This window comes from Diceros bicornis, chromosome 32 (genome assembly GCF_020826845.1).
Source record: "Diceros bicornis minor isolate mBicDic1 chromosome 32, mDicBic1.mat.cur, whole genome shotgun sequence".
In the NCBI taxonomy this organism is placed as follows: Eukaryota; Metazoa; Chordata; class Mammalia; order Perissodactyla; family Rhinocerotidae; genus Diceros; species Diceros bicornis.
This window is the reverse complement of record NC_080771.1, coordinates 6,895,447-6,913,890: the sequence shown is the minus strand read 5'-3', so window position 1 is coordinate 6,913,890 and position 18,444 is coordinate 6,895,447. Positions and strand designations below refer to the sequence as shown.

The following is an 18,444-nucleotide window of genomic DNA, read 5'->3' as shown; positions in this document are numbered from 1 at the left end:
CAACTCTGGTTTGAAGAAGCTCAAAAGCAAGTTAATATAAACCTGTTCTCAACAAATGTGCAGAAAGTAGCCCTGCTAGAGGTTAGGCTTTGACCTTCCCAACTTTTTCCACAGAATGTACGATCCATCACGTACAAAAGCTCAGTGAAGATGTGAGGTGTTGGTAAGTACCCCTGTTAGTGAGAAATTCTGCTAATTATTACACCAAATAAGCATAGTTAACAGGCCATGGCCACCGGAGGGGCATGTTTCAGGGCATTAAATAGCTGCCTAGGGTGGAGATGAATATATTACACTATGCCCTCTACCAATAAAACAATTTCCCTGACACCTAGAGATCCAGTCCGCTGCAGCGAGATAACAAAAATGTTCTGCGGCTCCGCTCTACAGAACGATGCATCAGTGCCACCTAGTGACTCGCACGTTTTAACTTACAGGGTTTGGACAACGGACAGTATCTTTGACCTAAGCTTGGCAGTAGGAAAAGGAAACGAGTGGAAGAAATGGAATTTTGAGGGCTCCTCAAACTAAATTCTTGCTTTTTAAAGCGCACATATATTATTTTCTTTTCTTTTTTCCCCACCTCTGCATTCCTAAATAACCACAAAGTAGGTATGTCTCAACATAAACTCCTCTAAAACCAAATCAAAGGCCCAAACTAATCAGCTGCTGTCCAGAAATATATTTTATTTTGCCAATCATCTTCTGGTAGAAAACTTCTTCAAAATTAAACCTTAAGAACATCCAAGGGAGGAAAAGATAGCAGAGCGGTGGCAAATTAAGACTAAATAGAACTAAAGGCTTCCAATCCATAAAGCATATATATGAAAATTAGCAAACTTTACATAATATATTAGCATAATGGAAATGGATAAAAAAGTAGGAAAACTTACCAACCTATAGCAAGAGTTACCTGACAGTAAGTTTGAAAAGTTCCATTCCATCCTTTGAATCAAAATTACTTTTCCCATAGAGACTGTTGCCAGGCTGCTAATTTCTAACATTGCATCAGACAGATATGTTGAACATTCCACACAAATACAGTGTATTCCCAAAACAGTAACAGCGCCACAGAAATCCATGTCTTTCCCATGCTAATGGATTGATGAAAAGAGATCTGGCCTACACTGCTGCAGATACAGCAATGAACAAGACAAAGTCACTGCCTCCTGGAGTTTATATACTAATAGAGGAAGATACACAAAAAACAAACAAGAAAATACACATAGTATATCAGATGATGGTAAGTGACACAGAGAAAAATAAGAGAGGGTAAAGGACACAAAGAACGCCAGCAGACGATGAGGCGGACAGTGCTATTTTAGGATACTTGGAGAAAGCTTCCTGAAAACATAATGTTTAAATAGACCTACAGAAAGTGAGGGAACCAGCCACACAGACATCTGGTGGAAGAAAGTTCTAAGAAGAGAGAACAGCAAGCGCGAAGGCCCTGAGGCAGGAAGCACTTGCCTTGTTTGAGCCCACTTGGGGTGTGTCAGAAAACAGGAGGCGGAGTGTAGTAGGAGAGGAAGTCAGAGAGGATGTAGGGGGACAGATCAGAGAGAAAGCCAGAAGGGTTTTTTTTAATAGCAGCTTTATTGAGATATAACTCACATACCATATAATTTGCCCTTCTGAAGTATACAATTCAGAATGTACTTTCACAGAGTTATGCAATCTTCACCATAACTTAATTTCAGAATATTTTCATTACACCAAAAAGAAATCCTGTACCCATTAGCAGCCACTCCTCATTCCTCTCTCCCCAGCTCCTGGCAACCACTAATCTACTTTCTGTCTTATGGATTTGCTTATTCAGGACATGAAATTACATAATATGTGGTCTTTTGTGTCTGGCTTCTCTCACTTAGCATAACGTTTTCAAAATTTATCCATATTGTAGCATGTATCATGTGGCATGATGAAGCATGTACTTCATCCTTTTTATTGCTAAATAATATTCCATTATATGGATATACCACATTTTGATCATCCATTCATTATCTGATGGACATTTGGGTTGTTTTTACTTTTTGGCTATTATAAATAATGCTGCTATAAACACTCATGTACAAGTTTTGTGTCAGCATATGTTTTCATTTCTCTTGGGTAACTAGGAGGAGAACGGCTGGATTATACAGTGACTCTGCATTTAGCATCTTAAGGACCCATAAGAAGGTTTGAGAAGAGGAGTGACATGGTCTCAGGTTTTTTTTTAAAGATTTCCTTTGGTTGCTGCACATAGAGAGAGGCAAGGAGAAAAGCAGGGAGATGTGTTAGGAAAAAACTGCAGTGATCCAGGAGAGAGATGCTAGTAGCTTGGAGAAGAATGGCAGATGGACGAGTTGTGAAAAATGGCTGGAATCTAAATATATTTTGAAGATAGAGGCCTCAGAATTTGCTAATAGATGAGATGTGGAATATGAAAGGAAAAGTCGAGGATGGCTCTCAGAATTTTGGCCTGAGTGACTGGAAGGATGAAGTTGCCAAGTACTGAGGTGGAGACGACCATAGGAAGGACAGTAAATATTAGTTCCCTCGCCACTCTGGACATTCCTCACATGCCACTTCCAGGGATTCCTGCAAGGCTTGACCAGAAGCAACTGCCAGATTTCTTATTTTGCCTCTTTCTTTCAAGAAAGTCTATACCCTGGCCCCAACTTCATCCAAGTCCCTTCAGAGCTATTCTGGATATTTTGCTTTTGTAATCAGCAAATCAAATGCCAACTGGCAGGACTAACCAAAAACAGAAGCACCAAAAGCTACTGTCACTAAATAACCCTTGACAAGATCCATCATAAGAAGCGGTTTTTGAAACTACATCTCCCAAACGCCCATTCAGAAGGCCCTCACTTCAGAATAGGAGAATTCAGGAAGAGGAAATCATATCAAGAGGCCAGGAATGACTCAAAAGGAAGACGGATCAGACCCTAACCTTCAGACATGATGGGCGAAACAAGAGGGCACTTCTCCTCTCCGGAACCTCCAAGACCAAGCACCTGGGTTATTAAATGCAGGGTAATTTATTTCTTAGATATCACAGCAGCAAATATTTTCTTAGAAACTAAGAGGGGAGAGGGGGGGAAAAAGAGAAGCCTAAGGGGGAAAACATCTAAACTCAAAATGCAAAAAAAGTTTAGTCGCCCCTATCACACACCTTTTCAAAGCAATCAAAATGTGTCTGTATATACGAAGACGCAAGAACAGGGCTGTTTTAAGACCTCTGTAAGCCATGATCACTGCTACTTTTGAAGGCCCCACTCAACATCAAAACAAACATATTAAATTGTACACACATTTCACATTAAAAGGTTTCTTTGCCATAGAAAACTTAGAGTGGATTTTTATAATTTTGCATTTGAATTTATTTGGCTTTGAGAAACTCATTTCTGATGGACTGTAATTTCTCAGCAATTACTGGGCGTATTTGGGAATTCTTAAGAAATCAGAAAATCCAACTTACAACTTAATTTCAAATGTAATAACATTTTATGAATACTAAATGTGATGACTTACAAAGCTGATATAAAGCTATATTTTATAAACGTTTAATTAAACATTTATTCACTTCAATTCTGCAATTTCAAGTTTGGAATTTAGAGTCAACACTTTTTTTTCGGGTCTCGTATATTTTTATAGACTTCTGAAAAACTCTGTGGCCAAGACTTGTAGCTGCTGACTTCTGGCCAATGGAATGCGAACAGAAGTAACGAATGCCACTTCCAGGTCTGGCCCATACAAAACTCCTAAACACATTTCTGCATGCTCTCCTGCTCTGACTGGCTGGAATGGAGATAACCTAAGGTGACCTTACAAACAATGTACTGAAGTTGGCAGAACCACCTTCTGCTTGCATCCCTAAGTGAACGCATGCAGGAAGCTGTCCCACCAACCTGTTTACCTACTTATCACTGTTACATGAGCAAGAAATAAATTTTCATTATGTTCAAGTCAATATAAAGTATTTTGATATGATTTTTGTTATAGCAGTATCCTACTTTAATCTAAATCCACAAGGCTAGATACAATGCCTAGATTGTCTCATAGGTAAATGGCCCTGATTAATGATTTACCCCTTCACCTTTTTAATTTGTGCAATTACTAATTCCTAATAAAAATACTAGCTAACACGGTATAGCAGTTACTGTGTACTAGGTTTGGTTCTAAATGCTTTACATAAATTAACTCATTTTGATCCTCATAACAACCCTCAGTGGTAGTTACCAAAATTATCCTCACTAGACAGATAATGAAATTGATGTGCAAACAAATTAAGTAACCTGCCCAAGGTTACACAACTGGTAAGTGGCAGGGCCAGGACTCAAGCCCAAGCAGTATGGATGTGGCATCCATGCTTTTAGTCAGTATGCTATAAATGTCCAGAAAGGGGTAAAAACTTGAATTCCAAAGTAGCTTAATTTTCTTTTCTCTCACCCACAGGTGGAAGATAAATGGTCATAATAGAATATTCAACACTACTTCCCCATGTTTGTCACATACACGTTCATTATTAACCTGAAAGAGAACTTCAGATAACTGGGGACAGTTATGATTTGCTCTACCCAAATCCTGACTTTAAAAAGGCATCCAGTGCATATGGGGGTAGATAGGTCCAAAAGCCAGTGGAATTATATACTCACTTTCACGAAAATGCAAATGTCTCTGAAAGCTAGTAAGTAAATCTGTACTTTTCCAAAGAAGCAAGGATTAACTTCATTGTGGGTTAAATTAGCTGAACACCAGAAAAGGACATCCAAAATAAACAGTCATGTACTGGTGGTAGCCAGGGGTGATGTGACCAAATGCACACTTGAGGAGGAATTCCAAATGTGGTCGTGAACATTTTCCTGATTCAAAGTAAACAAAGAAACAAGGCAAGTTTTGACATGGACAAGACATTTGAGATCATAAAAAAGCAAGAGCCTCACCAGCAGGCCACAAGTCTAGATTAAATGCATATTTCAGATAACTCATAAAGCACCCCCAAGATGACTCTGTGCTCATGAGCCAAACAAAGGCCATTTCTCCACTTATGTGGCTGCCTCTCCATTCCACCAAGGTTCTGCTGCACAGAGTTGCCCCTTTGTGCAACAACCACAGAATTTAAAAGAAGCATTAAATCCCTTTGGTATCATCTACTAGGATGAGAAATAACTATTTCACCTTTTACTTTAAAAGGAGCCACAACCTTACCTCCCAGCACTGTCCCCCTAAAGGCAGCAGTCATGATGCTGAGTCAAATGGCATTTACAGGCATATTCTGTGCCTGGTTCTGTACTAGGAATGTTAACATTTATTAAGTCTTCTAACTGCTGTGGAAATTAATAAAAGAAATCTTAACTCAAGTGGAGTCAGGAAGTTCTGTAGGAGGAGCTCTCACGCCATTATCATACATCCTCAATTACACTAAACAGGAAGAGAGGGATGCTTGCTTCTTGGACAGAAAGTAAAACTACTTTACTACTGAAGGAAGATTTCTCTCCCTTCCCAGCAACAGCCCTACCAATGAGAAATGCCACAGCTCAGCCAATGAGAAACACCGCAGCTCAGCCAATGAGAAGCAGTTGCTGCCCTGAGCTGTTACTTCCCCCTCAATGGACTTTCCTTTAAAAGAGCCCCTCTCTACTCCCTCTTTTTCTCTATAAAAGCAGCTCCCTTTATTTGCTGGATTTGCCTATGGTTTACCATAGCATGCACATCCCAAATTGCAATTCTTGTGGCTATTCACAAACTCATTTTGAGATAAAATAACACGTAAATTTGCTTTTTAAGTTGACACTGAAAAGACTGAGCTCTATCTGGCAGTTAACAAAGAAGACAGGCAGATATGGAAACTTCGAAATTCATGCAGCCCCTTTCAAGGGCAACCATGTGAAGGATCAAAGGATGTCAGGTACTTAGACCATTTTAGAAAAGACATAACATTGGCTATGATATTGCAAGTCTGGAAGGAAATCTCAAATGTTGGAGACACAATCAGTCACAGAGCATCTACCTAAATATTATACTGTGTACCTAGGCCTGTGCTGGGTGTTGTAGCTGACAGAAAAGGAGTTTCAGCTAATGTTATCATCACAGCAGCTAATAATCACTACCATCAGTTGAGCATTTACTATGTCAGCCTGTATTAACTCATTTAAACCTCAAATAAACCCCATAAACAATCTAGTCAGAATTTCTAGACACAGGGAAAATATATGAGTCTTATTGTAGTAGAGAGTCAAAACTTTTTATATGAAACTTATTTTTGGATAATTTCTGGGGATTCTTGATATACTTTAGGCCAGTAAACAATGTATCCCTTGTTATTAAATTGTTCAAAATATCCTCAGAAACCGACATGCAAATGTTATAAGACCTAACCTGTAAATGGAGTATGTTGAATGCATCATGTCACAATAACCACAAGGAAATTACTTTCCTTGATGCAACATTAAGATTGAGGAGTCCCCTGGGCTTAATAATGGCACCTTTAAAAGTGCCTTCTCCTGTTTAAAAAAAAAATTCATAAAGTGAGTCTTGCTCCAAAGTAGCATTGAAAAAAGATAAAATACAAAAATCAGATTACAGCATTTTAATAGAAAGTTTCCAGCAAAAGATTCAACAGGAAACTCACTGCTACTGATAAGAAAATAATTTTAAACAGTGTCAAAATTAGTCTTCATATTTACTAAGAACAAAAGAGTTCCCAGGTTTAAGGTCAGATTAAGGTAATAGGCTGGACTAAGCCATCCATCAGGTAAAAGAAATGATTCTGGACAGTGCCTAGACTAAACAGGGCCAAGAATTCCTAAGACAAACACCACTTACATCAGTGGAGGTCAGCACGGAGGCCTGATCCAGTGGGGAGATGCCCTGTAGCGCTAGGTCTAGAAGGCTACCCTGCAAATTCTCATCAGACCCCTAATCAATATCATGCCTTAGGACCTGAACTGCTACTATAAAATCAATATTGCCTTTATTTTAAGTAGCAGGAGGAACAATGAGATTATCTTGTTCCTTACAAGTCTGTCATGGAAAATCTGGCTCATGGTGCGTGTCATCTTCTGTTTTTGCCTGGAAGGAACACGTTTGCTGGGCTTGGAGACAGTCTGGCACTGCAACCCAGAGACAGGAGAGGTGAAAGAATAATGCTTTAGCTCAGGAAAGCTGGGGCCTAAAAATTCATTACAACCTAACAAACAACAACGATTCATGAAGAGAGGAGTTCCAAGGTTTAAATCCATCAGCTCTATGATGATGACTCTCAAAATGTGTCTCTCCAGCCCTGACCACCAGATTCTCCCCATCCAACAGCCTAATCGACAGCCCCTTGGATGCCAGACAGGAACCAGATGTGTGAATGTCCAAAGGAGAACACCTCATTTCACACCCACACCTGCTCCTTCCTCAGTCTTCTGATCTCAATAAATGGTCACAATCCAGTCCACTGAGCTAAAAACTGGAAGTTATCCTTGATTCCTCTTTTCTTTCAAAACTCTTTCAAACCCTTCCAGCTTTGCCTCTAAAATATATCCTAAATCCTTCCCCTTCTCTCAACCTCCATAATCACCACCTGGGCCAAGCTATCAGCATATATCTCTCCTTACTGACTTTTCTCCCTAATTCTGCTCTGGCCCTCCAGTATTCCCCACACAGCAGCCAGAGTGATCTTTATAAAAGCAAATCAGCTGTGGTCACTCCACACACACACTGTCTCCATCTTAAAACCCTCCAGTGGCTTCCCATTAGGCTTGGAATAAAACCTAAATCTTGACCACAGCCTAAAGGCCCTAACATGATCTGGCCTCATTCCTTCTCCCTTTTGTCTCTTTCCCCTTAAGTTCTGGCCACTGACCTTCTCTGTTCCTCCTACATGCAGCTTATCAGCACCTCAGAGCCTTGTCCCTGCAGCTGGAATGAACATCCTTGTTATCCTTTGGATCTCACATCAAAAGCCACGTCATACCACTCTATCTACAGAGGCCCCCTCCTCTCAGTTCTTATCCTACCATACTGTTTATCACTATTAGACATATTCTTATTTATTTATCATCTTAAAGATTGTTTACTGCCTTTCTTCCTCTAATAGAATGTTAACCTCCATGAGAGGAGGGACTTCGGTCTGTCTGTCACCACTGAATCCCCAAAGTACAGTACAGCACTGAGCTTATGACAGACCTCAGTTAATATGTGCTGAGTTAATACATGGGTAGTACTTGGAAATCTGTTATTGATACCAACCATGCTAAAAATATCAGCAATGTGTTCTCAAAGTATTATGGTCAGAGACAGAATTTAAGAACAGATAAACCTTTGATTTGTCCTATATGGGATCAAACATTTCTAACATTTTGCATTTGAAAACAGTGAGATCTTCAAGTAGATGGCAGGAAGAAATAAATTCTCAACTTTGCATATGCTCTCTACTCTAATTTTGGGCAGTAAATAATGACAGTGGAAGTTCCGATGATGTCTCAAATCACCAATATCACGTTTGCCTCTACAAATCAGTGAATTCAATCCTTCCTTTCCCTATCTGTCCACAACACACACACACACCTCCTCACCAATCTCATGTGGTTGTCCACAGGCCTCGAGTGCCCTTCTGGTTCACTGCCTCCATCCCTTCATCAATCAAGAACTTCTAAAGGTCTCACTTCCTAGATAAAGCCTTTTTGATCAAACTGAAAAGGAAGGGGAAAGGAGCTAACATTTACCAACTATCTCCCACTTGCTGGGTATTGTGCTGAATGCTTAGAAGATTTTTTACTGAGAAGTAAATTATCATCAGCCCCATTTTTTGAGATGAGGAAACTAAGTCTTAGGCCTGTGACTTGTCAGAAGTCAAAGAAGTAAGCAGTAGAGGCAGAATTTAAATCCACATCATTCAAACTCCAAAATCCCAATTCCTTCCGAGTCATCATTTCAGCAACAAAAATAATAAACATACCAATGTAATCTTACTTCTACTGTTTCCATTTGGGGATTAATACATCCTTTCACAAACAGATCCATATCACATGTCACTGATATTGGGTCCTTAGACTACGAACTTCTTTGTATGCAGTGGGTTCCTGCATCACAAATAGTAAACTCATTTAAAAGTTCCCTTACTTATAATCTACAAACTATTACAGTTGCAAAGCAGAGTCTCACCCAAGTTTCCCTTCCAACATTACTACCTTGACTTTACAAGTGACAGAAACCTGTCAATTTGGGTCAATGTGATCACGGGGACAAATAACCTAGTTTGGCATAATGCATATCAAATATCCAGGGAGCTCGTGACAGACACCAAAGCCCACAAAGCCAGATGACCCCCTGAAAGGCCGATGTCTGTGGTCAATCTGAGCTGCCCTATTAATACATGATTCCATTCTTTCCACTACCACTAAAAAGCAAAAGCAAAAACATTATATTAAGATACCTCCCAAATACAATCTGTGGGTTTTTTTATGTAAATCATGAGAGAAATTAAATTTAATAAATCAAACTATTTCTTGTCAACCTTTATTCAACATCAACAATAATATTTTCAATAATCCTAGATAATACCATGAAATCTAAAAAGGGTTATCACTAAAAGAAAAATCTGCATACGAAACACCAGGCAGAGGGGCAAAACAAATTGGCCTGGCATGTTCATTTTAGCCCTTTTCCATTAGGAAGATATGAGGAATTCTCTAAATATATCAGCTCAGATACATTTCTTCCAAACCTTTCCTAAATAATCTAGAGTCTTCCACTATATTAATTTTCTCTATGGATCATTATTAAATAAACTTACCACAAGCCAATTTTTTGTGTGTGTGTGTGAGAAAGATCAGCCCTGAGCTAACATCCATGCTAATCCTCCTCTTTTTGCTGAGGAAGACCGGCTCTGAGCTAACATCTATTGCCAATCCTCCTCCTCTTTTTCCCCAAAGCCCCAGTCGACAGTTGTATGTCACAGTTGCACATCCTTCTAGTTGCTGTATGTGGGAAGCGGCCTCAGCATGGCCGGAGAAGCGGTGCGTCGGTGCCCGCCCGGGATCCGAACCCAGGCCGCCAGTAGCGGAGTGCGCGCACTCAATCGCTAAGCCACGGGGCTGGCCCAACCACAAGCCAATTTAAAATAGCAGTGCACGAAAAAATAAATCGTATATTTTATTTGAAAGCAAGAACATATTAGGCTATTCAGTTGTTTGCTATTCAAGTCTCTATTCTTACAGTTCATAAAATAAGGACTTTTGGGGGCATGTTAAATAATGAGATATTGATTAAATTAAAACTTTAAACTTGTAGCAGCAAGAAACCATTACTTTTTAGTCTCTTTTAAGGACTGATTAAAACTTGGCTCTTAGTAAGGTTACTGTCTGCAAAAGGCACCTTGCTTTTGTGAAAAGCTACTGCAAACAACAAAATATCACCAAGTCAATATTCTTCTGTCCCTTCTTTATCTTCCTTTTCCTTTCTTCCTTTCTTCCTCTCTGTTTTGTCTTTCTGTTTTGCTTTTAAGATCACAGGGTGGTGAGATGTATGGCATCAGGTTCAACCCAAAACGATAAAAACCCACACACTCTCCTCCCCACCCCAGCACGCTCTTCGGGTGTAAATATTTCATGGTATTACCATCATTCACTCGGTGCTTATATTGTCTGATCAAGCCTCTATTTCTGTCTGTTAGATACTCTGGAGGATAGCGTTTTTTCACGTCTGCTGCTCAGTCACATAAAGCCCTTGCTTCTCAAAGGTTCTTCCAAGTTCAATAATTTATTAAACACTGTGCTGGGTTGGTAAGCACTCACAGAAATGCATAACTACAGAATATGTGGAACTATTAAAGAGTTTCTTTAATAAAAAAGGTGACTTTAGAGAAAATGACAGCATTGTTACTTATACTAGAGAGACTTCCTCTGAACAGTTGAAGCTATCCTATGCTAAGAAGCAAGAGCAGAAAATAAACACAAAAATACCTGGTTACAGGTAACAGTCATTAAGCAAACACACTGTGAAACAGGCTATCTACGGAAGTCTGAAAACTCAAGTCCCAGATTTCCCCTTCCTCAGCATAATGACTAGTCAGGTCTCCATTTCTCCTCTTTCTAAATACAACTGAAAATTAGCAATTTCAATAAAATACTTTTGAAGCTGCAAACCCAATGACATTTTTAACCTAACATTACTCTCAAAGTCTCCTCATCACACTCACTCCTTCCTACTCATATCTGAGTAATAGGCTGAGAGGACCTGAAATAGAATCACATCTAACACATATAAAAGCAAAGTAATCAAAATTTGAGTAGTATACTTTGATCAGCAAGTATTTATTGAACTCAGACCCATCAGGAGCCACAGGAAATACATGAGCAACTAAGACATCACCCTATGTTCACAAGCTACAAAATCCAGATGGGTGACAAGGCACATATTAAGTGCTCAGAGTAAGACCCAAAACAGTATAGAATTCATTGCTAAATTGAGCAGGAGTCTTCGAGGGCCACAGTATTTCAGATAAGGTAGAGACAAGCCAATTTGAGTGACAGTAATCAAGGAAGGTGTTAAGGAAGAAACTATTTTCTGCATATTAAATTTTTTCTTAATTTGATTTCCAAATAAACCTTAGGAAAAGAAATTCTGATACCCAAATTAATGATTAACACAACAAATTAACTTCCATTTAAACATGGCAGATACAAAACATGCACTTAGCTCCCTTCCAAAACCTCACTGAAATGCCTGTAAAGAAATTAAAAATAAAACAAGCAAAAAAACAAAAAAGCAAAACAAAAAAGCCCCACAAATCTTCAAGGACAAAGAGATTGAGGGAGAAGGTAACAGCAGGTGAAAGATGTCACCCTTACATTTTGGAAGATAAAGAGGGAGTGTTCACTAATAGAACAGAACAGAAAAAGTTGAAGCCTACTGGCAGGGCAGGGGTTGAGAAAGAAGAGAGGAAGAACAGTAAGAGGTGAGCTGATTCATGCCACCATCTCCACAGAGGCTCAGGAATCACAGGAACCAGGTACCTCTGAAGGTGGAAATGCAGCTGGAAACAGGAAGCCTGGTTAGAAGTCTACAAATAGAGGTTAAACCCCACATCCATTCTAGCAATCCCAACAGCCAGGCAACCAGCACAGCCCTGACGAAGCAAAAGTCACGTTCAACCGTCTGAAGCAACTGGCCTAGGGAGGCCTGGACCCTGAAGGCCCCAGCACAGCTGGGGCTGACGTGAGAGCTGTAAGTCAGCTCTTAGGATCTCCTCTTTTTCTCTGGGTTCTCTAATTTCATGATGAAGTGCCTCCAAGGGGTCATTTTCATCCCTTGTGCTGGGCACTCAGTGGGCCCTTCTGATTTCAAAACTCATGTCTGGGGGCCAGCCCCATGGCCTAGAGGTTAAATTCGGCATGCTCCACTTTGGCGGCCCAGGGTCAGTTCCCAGGCGTGGACCTACACCACTTGTTAGCAGCCATGCTGTGGCGGCAACCCACATACAAAATAGAAGAAGACTGGCACAGAAGTTAGCTCCGGGCAAATCTTCCTCAGCAACGGAAGAAGGAAGGGAGGGAGGGAGGGAGGAAGGAAGAAAGGAAGGAAACTCACATCTTTTAGATCAAGGAAATTACCTTGTATTATTTTTTGATAATTTCTTCTCTTCTGATATTTTGGTTCTTATTCTACAACTCCTAGAGTTAGATATTGGATCACTTGGATTGACCCTCTAAATTTCATATCTTTCCTCTCTTATTTTCCATTCCTTGGTCTTTTTGTTCTACTTTCTGAGTTTTACTTTATTTTCTAATTGTATTGAAATTTTTACTTCTGCTATCATATTTTTAATTTCTGAGAGCTCTTTCTTGCTCTCTGAATGTTCTCTTTTTTTTAATACCATAGAATAGAAAATTGCAAACACACAAAAGTAGGGAGACTGGATAAGCCTTCATGTACTCATTATACAGCTTCAACAATTATCAACATTTTGCCAATCTTATCTCATTTATTCCCCCATCCTACCTTTTTTTCTGACTTACTTCAAAGCAAACCTCAGACATCATAACATTTCAATTGCAATTCCTTGGTACGTATCTCTAATACATAAGGACAAGCTTTTTAAAAACATATAATTACATTATCACAACTAAAAATTAACAATATAAATGTTCCTTTTAATTAACATCTCATTCCTGTTTCCCATACATAATGTCTTTCCTCATCTCTCTAAGAATATTAATTATAATTTGTTTGTTTTGAAGTTTTAAGGCTGTCTTCTGCTCTCCACACTGTCCTATTTCTCTGTGTTCCTCTCCTTCTGTTCGTTTGCTTTGTACTCTGTCATTCTTGTTGGAAGCACTCATCAATGTTTGATGATCCTTGCCTATCGGTTCATAATTTCAAGCGAGGCAATACAAATAGGACTGGAAGCTGTATGTGCAGAAACAGTGACTGTCAACTGGTGGGGATCACTGGAGGGTGATATGACGAAAACCTGCCCTTTTCTTTAGAGGTCCCCAAATGTCAACCTACATATTTTTCTTTGGGCTTGTTAACTTCCTTGGTATGGGTTTTAAATTTCAGCTTGCAGAAAGCTCTTTAAAATAAAGAGCTTTCAAATAAAAATCCACATCTTCAGCTTCTTTCAAAAAATCAGAGTATCTGCAAACACTGGGCCCACATTCACACACTGAAGCTAAGTTACAGCTGGCCCCTTTAGGTAGTATATATGCTTCTTATTTCACCACTGGCCCCACCAGTCTCTGCTGTCTCTCCTACACTCAGACGGAGCTGCAGCTTTCATTAATCATCTTACCCCTATCTGTCCCTCTAGGTAGACAAAGTTTAAGATTCCTGCTATGAGATGTGACCTTTTAATCCGAAATTAAAAGGAAAATACAGCTGTAAAATACACTCTGGGTTATTTTATTTTTTGGTATCCTGGAAAAAGGCTCTAATAATGCAATGGCACGGTAAGATAAGGCAAAATATACCCCAGCATTCAGCAACAACAGACAAGTTAAACAATGTACATTTCATATCTCAGAAAATAAACAGCACTCCAACATCTGATGCCCTCACCACAACCAGAACCAGCTCTTCTCAAAAGATCATACGCCAAAGACCCAGATTTCAGCTCCATAAAATGAAAGGGGTAGGGGGGAGAGAAAGAGAGAGAAAGGGATGGGAGACAGAGGAGAAAGAAAGGAACAGAGACTTGTCCCTTGCATTCCTACAGGGAAAGGAAATTCTCAAAAATGCTTTTCCTCCACCAAAGAGCAGACAAATCATAATGCTTTATAAGGTTAAAAATGGATCAAGTTCTGAATTCATGCATTATAAAAGCCCTAAAGGCTCTTTTCTTAGATAATATACTTGGTATTATTTTATATACATATATATACACTCAAATATATATATATACACACATATATATATATATGTGTGTATATATATGAATGACATGGCTTAGCAAACACATCAGGGAAACTCCTTGAAGTTTCCAAAAGACAGTTTAGATGTGTTCAAATGACTTTTTAAAACACAAAACCATCAGCCATTAAAACTGTCCAGTGACATCATTTCTTTTTTACTGGTTGGAAACAGATTTTACTCAGTTTCACACTTAAAAGACGGCTCTGTGACTCCTGGCTATGTACCTATTAGCTAAAAACAACAATGCTACAAAACTTGCTTTTGGATTAACAGCCCTGTCATTTATCCTTTAAATGTTTATCTCCTTTGGTCACAATTTTATTGTAGTTAAACAGCAACTAGTGTGTGACCAAAAGCATTCAAATGCTCTGAGTACACAAAGAGCACACTGTTCTGTTTTCCAGCTGAATGGACTTTTACTTGTGCGAACAAAAGACAAGATCCTGCGATTCTCCAAATTAAAAGGCAAGAAACAGCAAGGAAAAACACTGCACAGAAAACCTCTCTCTCGGTTCACTTTACAAATGCTAATGAGAACAGTGAACCAAATAGCTGCTTTTTCTCTTTCGAAAGTTTAAAAAATCATGAAAAATAATTACACATCTCAGCATCTCTTTTAAAGGGGTTGTGTTAATAATAATTTGCAACTCACTAGAGCTAACATAGTACATATTATCTAATATAGATAATAACAGAGGAAGGATGGCCACATGCAAATATTATGGCCTAAAACTGAGTCGGGCAAAATAGCAGCAGCGGTGTCACGTGAGGGAACTGGAAACACTGAATAGACTTAACACTGGAAACCTGAAATTTTAAAAAGCTCCCCAAGTCCTAAAGAAAGCAGATGAAGCTGATCCCTAAGGTGCTCTAACAATCTAAGAAAAGGAGCTGTTGCTGCCACTAACACTGGAAGCTGGTGAGGGCTCCCTGACCTAACTCTTACAGAAGGCCACTAAGACCAGACCTGGTTATCCTTTTCCTAAACACGTTATTTTCTGTTCCAGCCTTCTCGCTAATCTATCTTTCATACTACTATGTCTCTCATGTCTCTAGTCCTTAAATAAATTAATGCATTATCTTTTTTTGTAGGTTGTTTTAATTTGCAGGAGTTGAAAGAAGGAAGAGCGAGGAATCTGTTTCAATTTTGACATTAATATTTAGGATAAGAGGAGGAAATCTAAGAGCTTGGGAATTATCTTCCTCTTCTGCAATGTGTAGAAACCGTGTATTATCTAGGATTAGGTTTGGCTGCAAGTGACAGCAAATCCAAAATGACAGTGGCTTAACCAGGCTGATACGGTGCTTCTCGTGTTGTCCTCAGAGATTCAAGCCCCTTCCAGCTCACCACCCTGCTACCCTCAGGACTGGCCCTCACCCCCAAGATCCAGACGCAGTACTTGTGTTCCCCAGGCAGCAGGATGAAAGGAAGGGCCTAAGAAGAAAAGGGCAAAGGGCACACACCAGCTTGCTCTTAAGGAAACATCCGGAAACTACCATAGGATACAGCCTCTTACTTAGTCATGTGGCCACACCCGCTGCAGGGGAGGCTGGGAAATGCAGTCTGTATTCTGGGCAGCTAATTGCCACAAAATGTCCATGACAGGAGGAGGCAAGAAGGGATTTGGGAACTAACTTGTAGTATTTAATTAATTAAATAAATTAATTAAATGTAATTAAATCTTCTATCAGAAGATTTCCAAGTTTTATGAAACTAGAAATTGTTGATGATTTCAGCCAAAAAATCCTCTTCAGAATAAGAAACTTGCAAATGCTCCAAACAGAAGAGCCAATGAAATATGTGGACTTGAAGATGGAGCCCTTGAACTACTCTCTGGAATCTCTCAAGTTTGCCTCCACGATCCGGACTAGACAGCTGAGTACTCTCCTATTCTTTCTCCCGCAGGAGTGAGTGTACTGTTCCTGTGACTGTGCAGACCTAGAGGGGCTCTCCTCTGAGTCGTGTCAACTGTGCAAGCTCCTGAGCCTGCAGCCCAGCCACCTCCCATCATTAAGAAAGAGAGGCCTTCCACATTCAAGGGGCAAATCTCACATAAATGACATTTGGCTGATGCCCAAAGGTGACAGGGATGAGAGCAGGATAAATAAAGAATAATGTAGAAGCCAGTTGGGGCAGCCTTTCATTATAGCCCTTTCAAGAGCTATTAATCTTGGTCATAGTCAGTCGGCTAAAAATAATGACTTCTCCTAACACATGTTGTACACACCGACTAGCGACAGTAACAGGTCAGCCCTTTTACCTAGGAAAGATGTGGCTTCTGGCTTGCCTACAGCCATCTGAAACGGTGTCTGTACAGTTGTTCTAGCACAAGTTCCTCTTCAGTCTGATCTAACAATAATATCAAAAGGAAGAATCGCTATTAGCAACATTGTCATACTATCAGTAAGGTGTAGGAGTACCTGGAAGACTATTTAAAGTCTATTACAAATATTTTACAAGATTGGTTACGTTCATAGTGAAGGTAAAGTTTTAAATACTGAAACATTATTTTGTTCCCAAGTATTTCATTGTTGAGGTATTTTAATGGAGTGTTTGTCCTAATTCACCATTAATTTCTAGACTCCTCCCTAAATTCAGGCTATTTTTGAACTTATAGATCAGTTTGATTTATGGAAAAAGCTCTGGACCTGGAATTGTAAATTGCAGATTCAGCTCTGTAATTAAGCAGCTGTGTAATCTGGAAGACGCCAACAAACTCTGTGGGCTTCACCATGCCTCAGCTGTACCATGAGGAAGTTTGACTCAAAAAAGCCTCACGGGGGACTGGCCCGGTGGCACAGTGGTTAAGCGCGCGCGCTCTGCTTCAGCAGTCCAGGATTTGCGGCTTCGGATCCCAGGCGTGCACCAATGCACCGCTTGTCAAGCCATGCTGTGGTGGCATCTCGTAAAATAGAGGAAGATGGGCATGGATGTTAGCCCAGGGCCAGTCTTCCTCAGCAAAAGAGAGGAGGGTTGACATTGGATGTTAGCTCAGGGCCGATGTTGCTCACCAAAAAAAAAAAGAAAAAATGTCATATGGTTCCTCACAGATATAACAGTACAAATGGATGGGTGTGTATAAACCCATATTAAGTGACATCACTTAATAGTAATAGTAATAATAATAATCTATCTAAACTTATAAAATTCATAAATAGGACCTACCTGAAAGAGAAGTTCTAAGAGGATTCACAGCAGGGTTTAAGTCAGGGACACTTCCAAACCCAGTTCACTAACAGTGCACATAAGATACAAAAATTAAACAAAGACATCAATTGCAGAAAGCAAGGAGCCCTGTCACGCAAATGGAGAAACGACAGCAGGAGCAGCATCTGGCTGTGGGTCAGTAGGTAGCAAGCAGCGGGAACACGAAGTGGAATATCTTTTAAATGAAAACACAGCAGCCAGACCTCCTGCAGTTGGCAAGACAGCATGGAAACCCCAGCCTCCTGTGATAGCAGAAAGCTTCGGATGCAGGGAGAAGGGCAGCCACTTCCACAGTCCCAACTTCCCAGCTGAGGAAATGGTGAGATCTTGCCCAACGAGCTCTTTTTCAAAGAGACATCTAAATTATGTGGTGGGCACTGTGTCAAGCACGGTGAACAGAAGCTGCTCACCTCTCAAGATGGCAGTCCTACCAAGTAAATGTGGGGGCAGGCCGGAGGATTTATAACAATTAGGAAAGACACAAACCAAAGTGGCGCCAAATCATAAAAAGCAGGAGTTACAGCCAAATTACGGGACCTCCTAGGATCAGGAAAAGAAACAGCAAATATTTTGCAAGTTACATAAAGTTAGTGTTAGAAAGCATGCATGTAGATGCAAAACTTGGAAGAATTTTTTCAGTTATACCAACAATGAAAAAGTGTTAAGTTCCTACAGGAGCAGCCATAAATCTTATAACATATTCATACTTTATTCATCCTTATCATGCTTGACAAAATAAATGCCCACATTGAAAGCCTATCCCTGGATTTAAAAAAAAAAAGCCCTCAATGAAGGATTCTTTAAAAAAAAAAAAAGTCACATCTGACTATGCGAATTGTACGTGCAAA

At 39.8% G+C, this 18,444-nt stretch overlaps 1 protein-coding gene across 2 annotated transcripts in view; it reads right to left on the bottom strand.

Moving 5' to 3' along the window:
* Positions 1-18,444, bottom strand: part of FTO (FTO alpha-ketoglutarate dependent dioxygenase) — a 358,292-nt gene that overhangs the window by 299,934 nt on the left and 39,914 nt on the right. Inside the window, exon 1 of one of the 2 annotated variants that reach the window (XM_058527827.1) lies at positions 6,957-7,241. The exons of the other annotated variant lie outside the window; for it this stretch is intronic. Within the exon in view, the coding sequence (XP_058383810.1) occupies positions 6,957-7,226 (270 nt within the window). The 5' untranslated portion in view covers positions 7,227-7,241. Of the gene's footprint in view, positions 1-6,956; positions 7,242-18,444 lie in introns of those variants that run through there. 2 annotated transcript variants of the gene reach the window in all.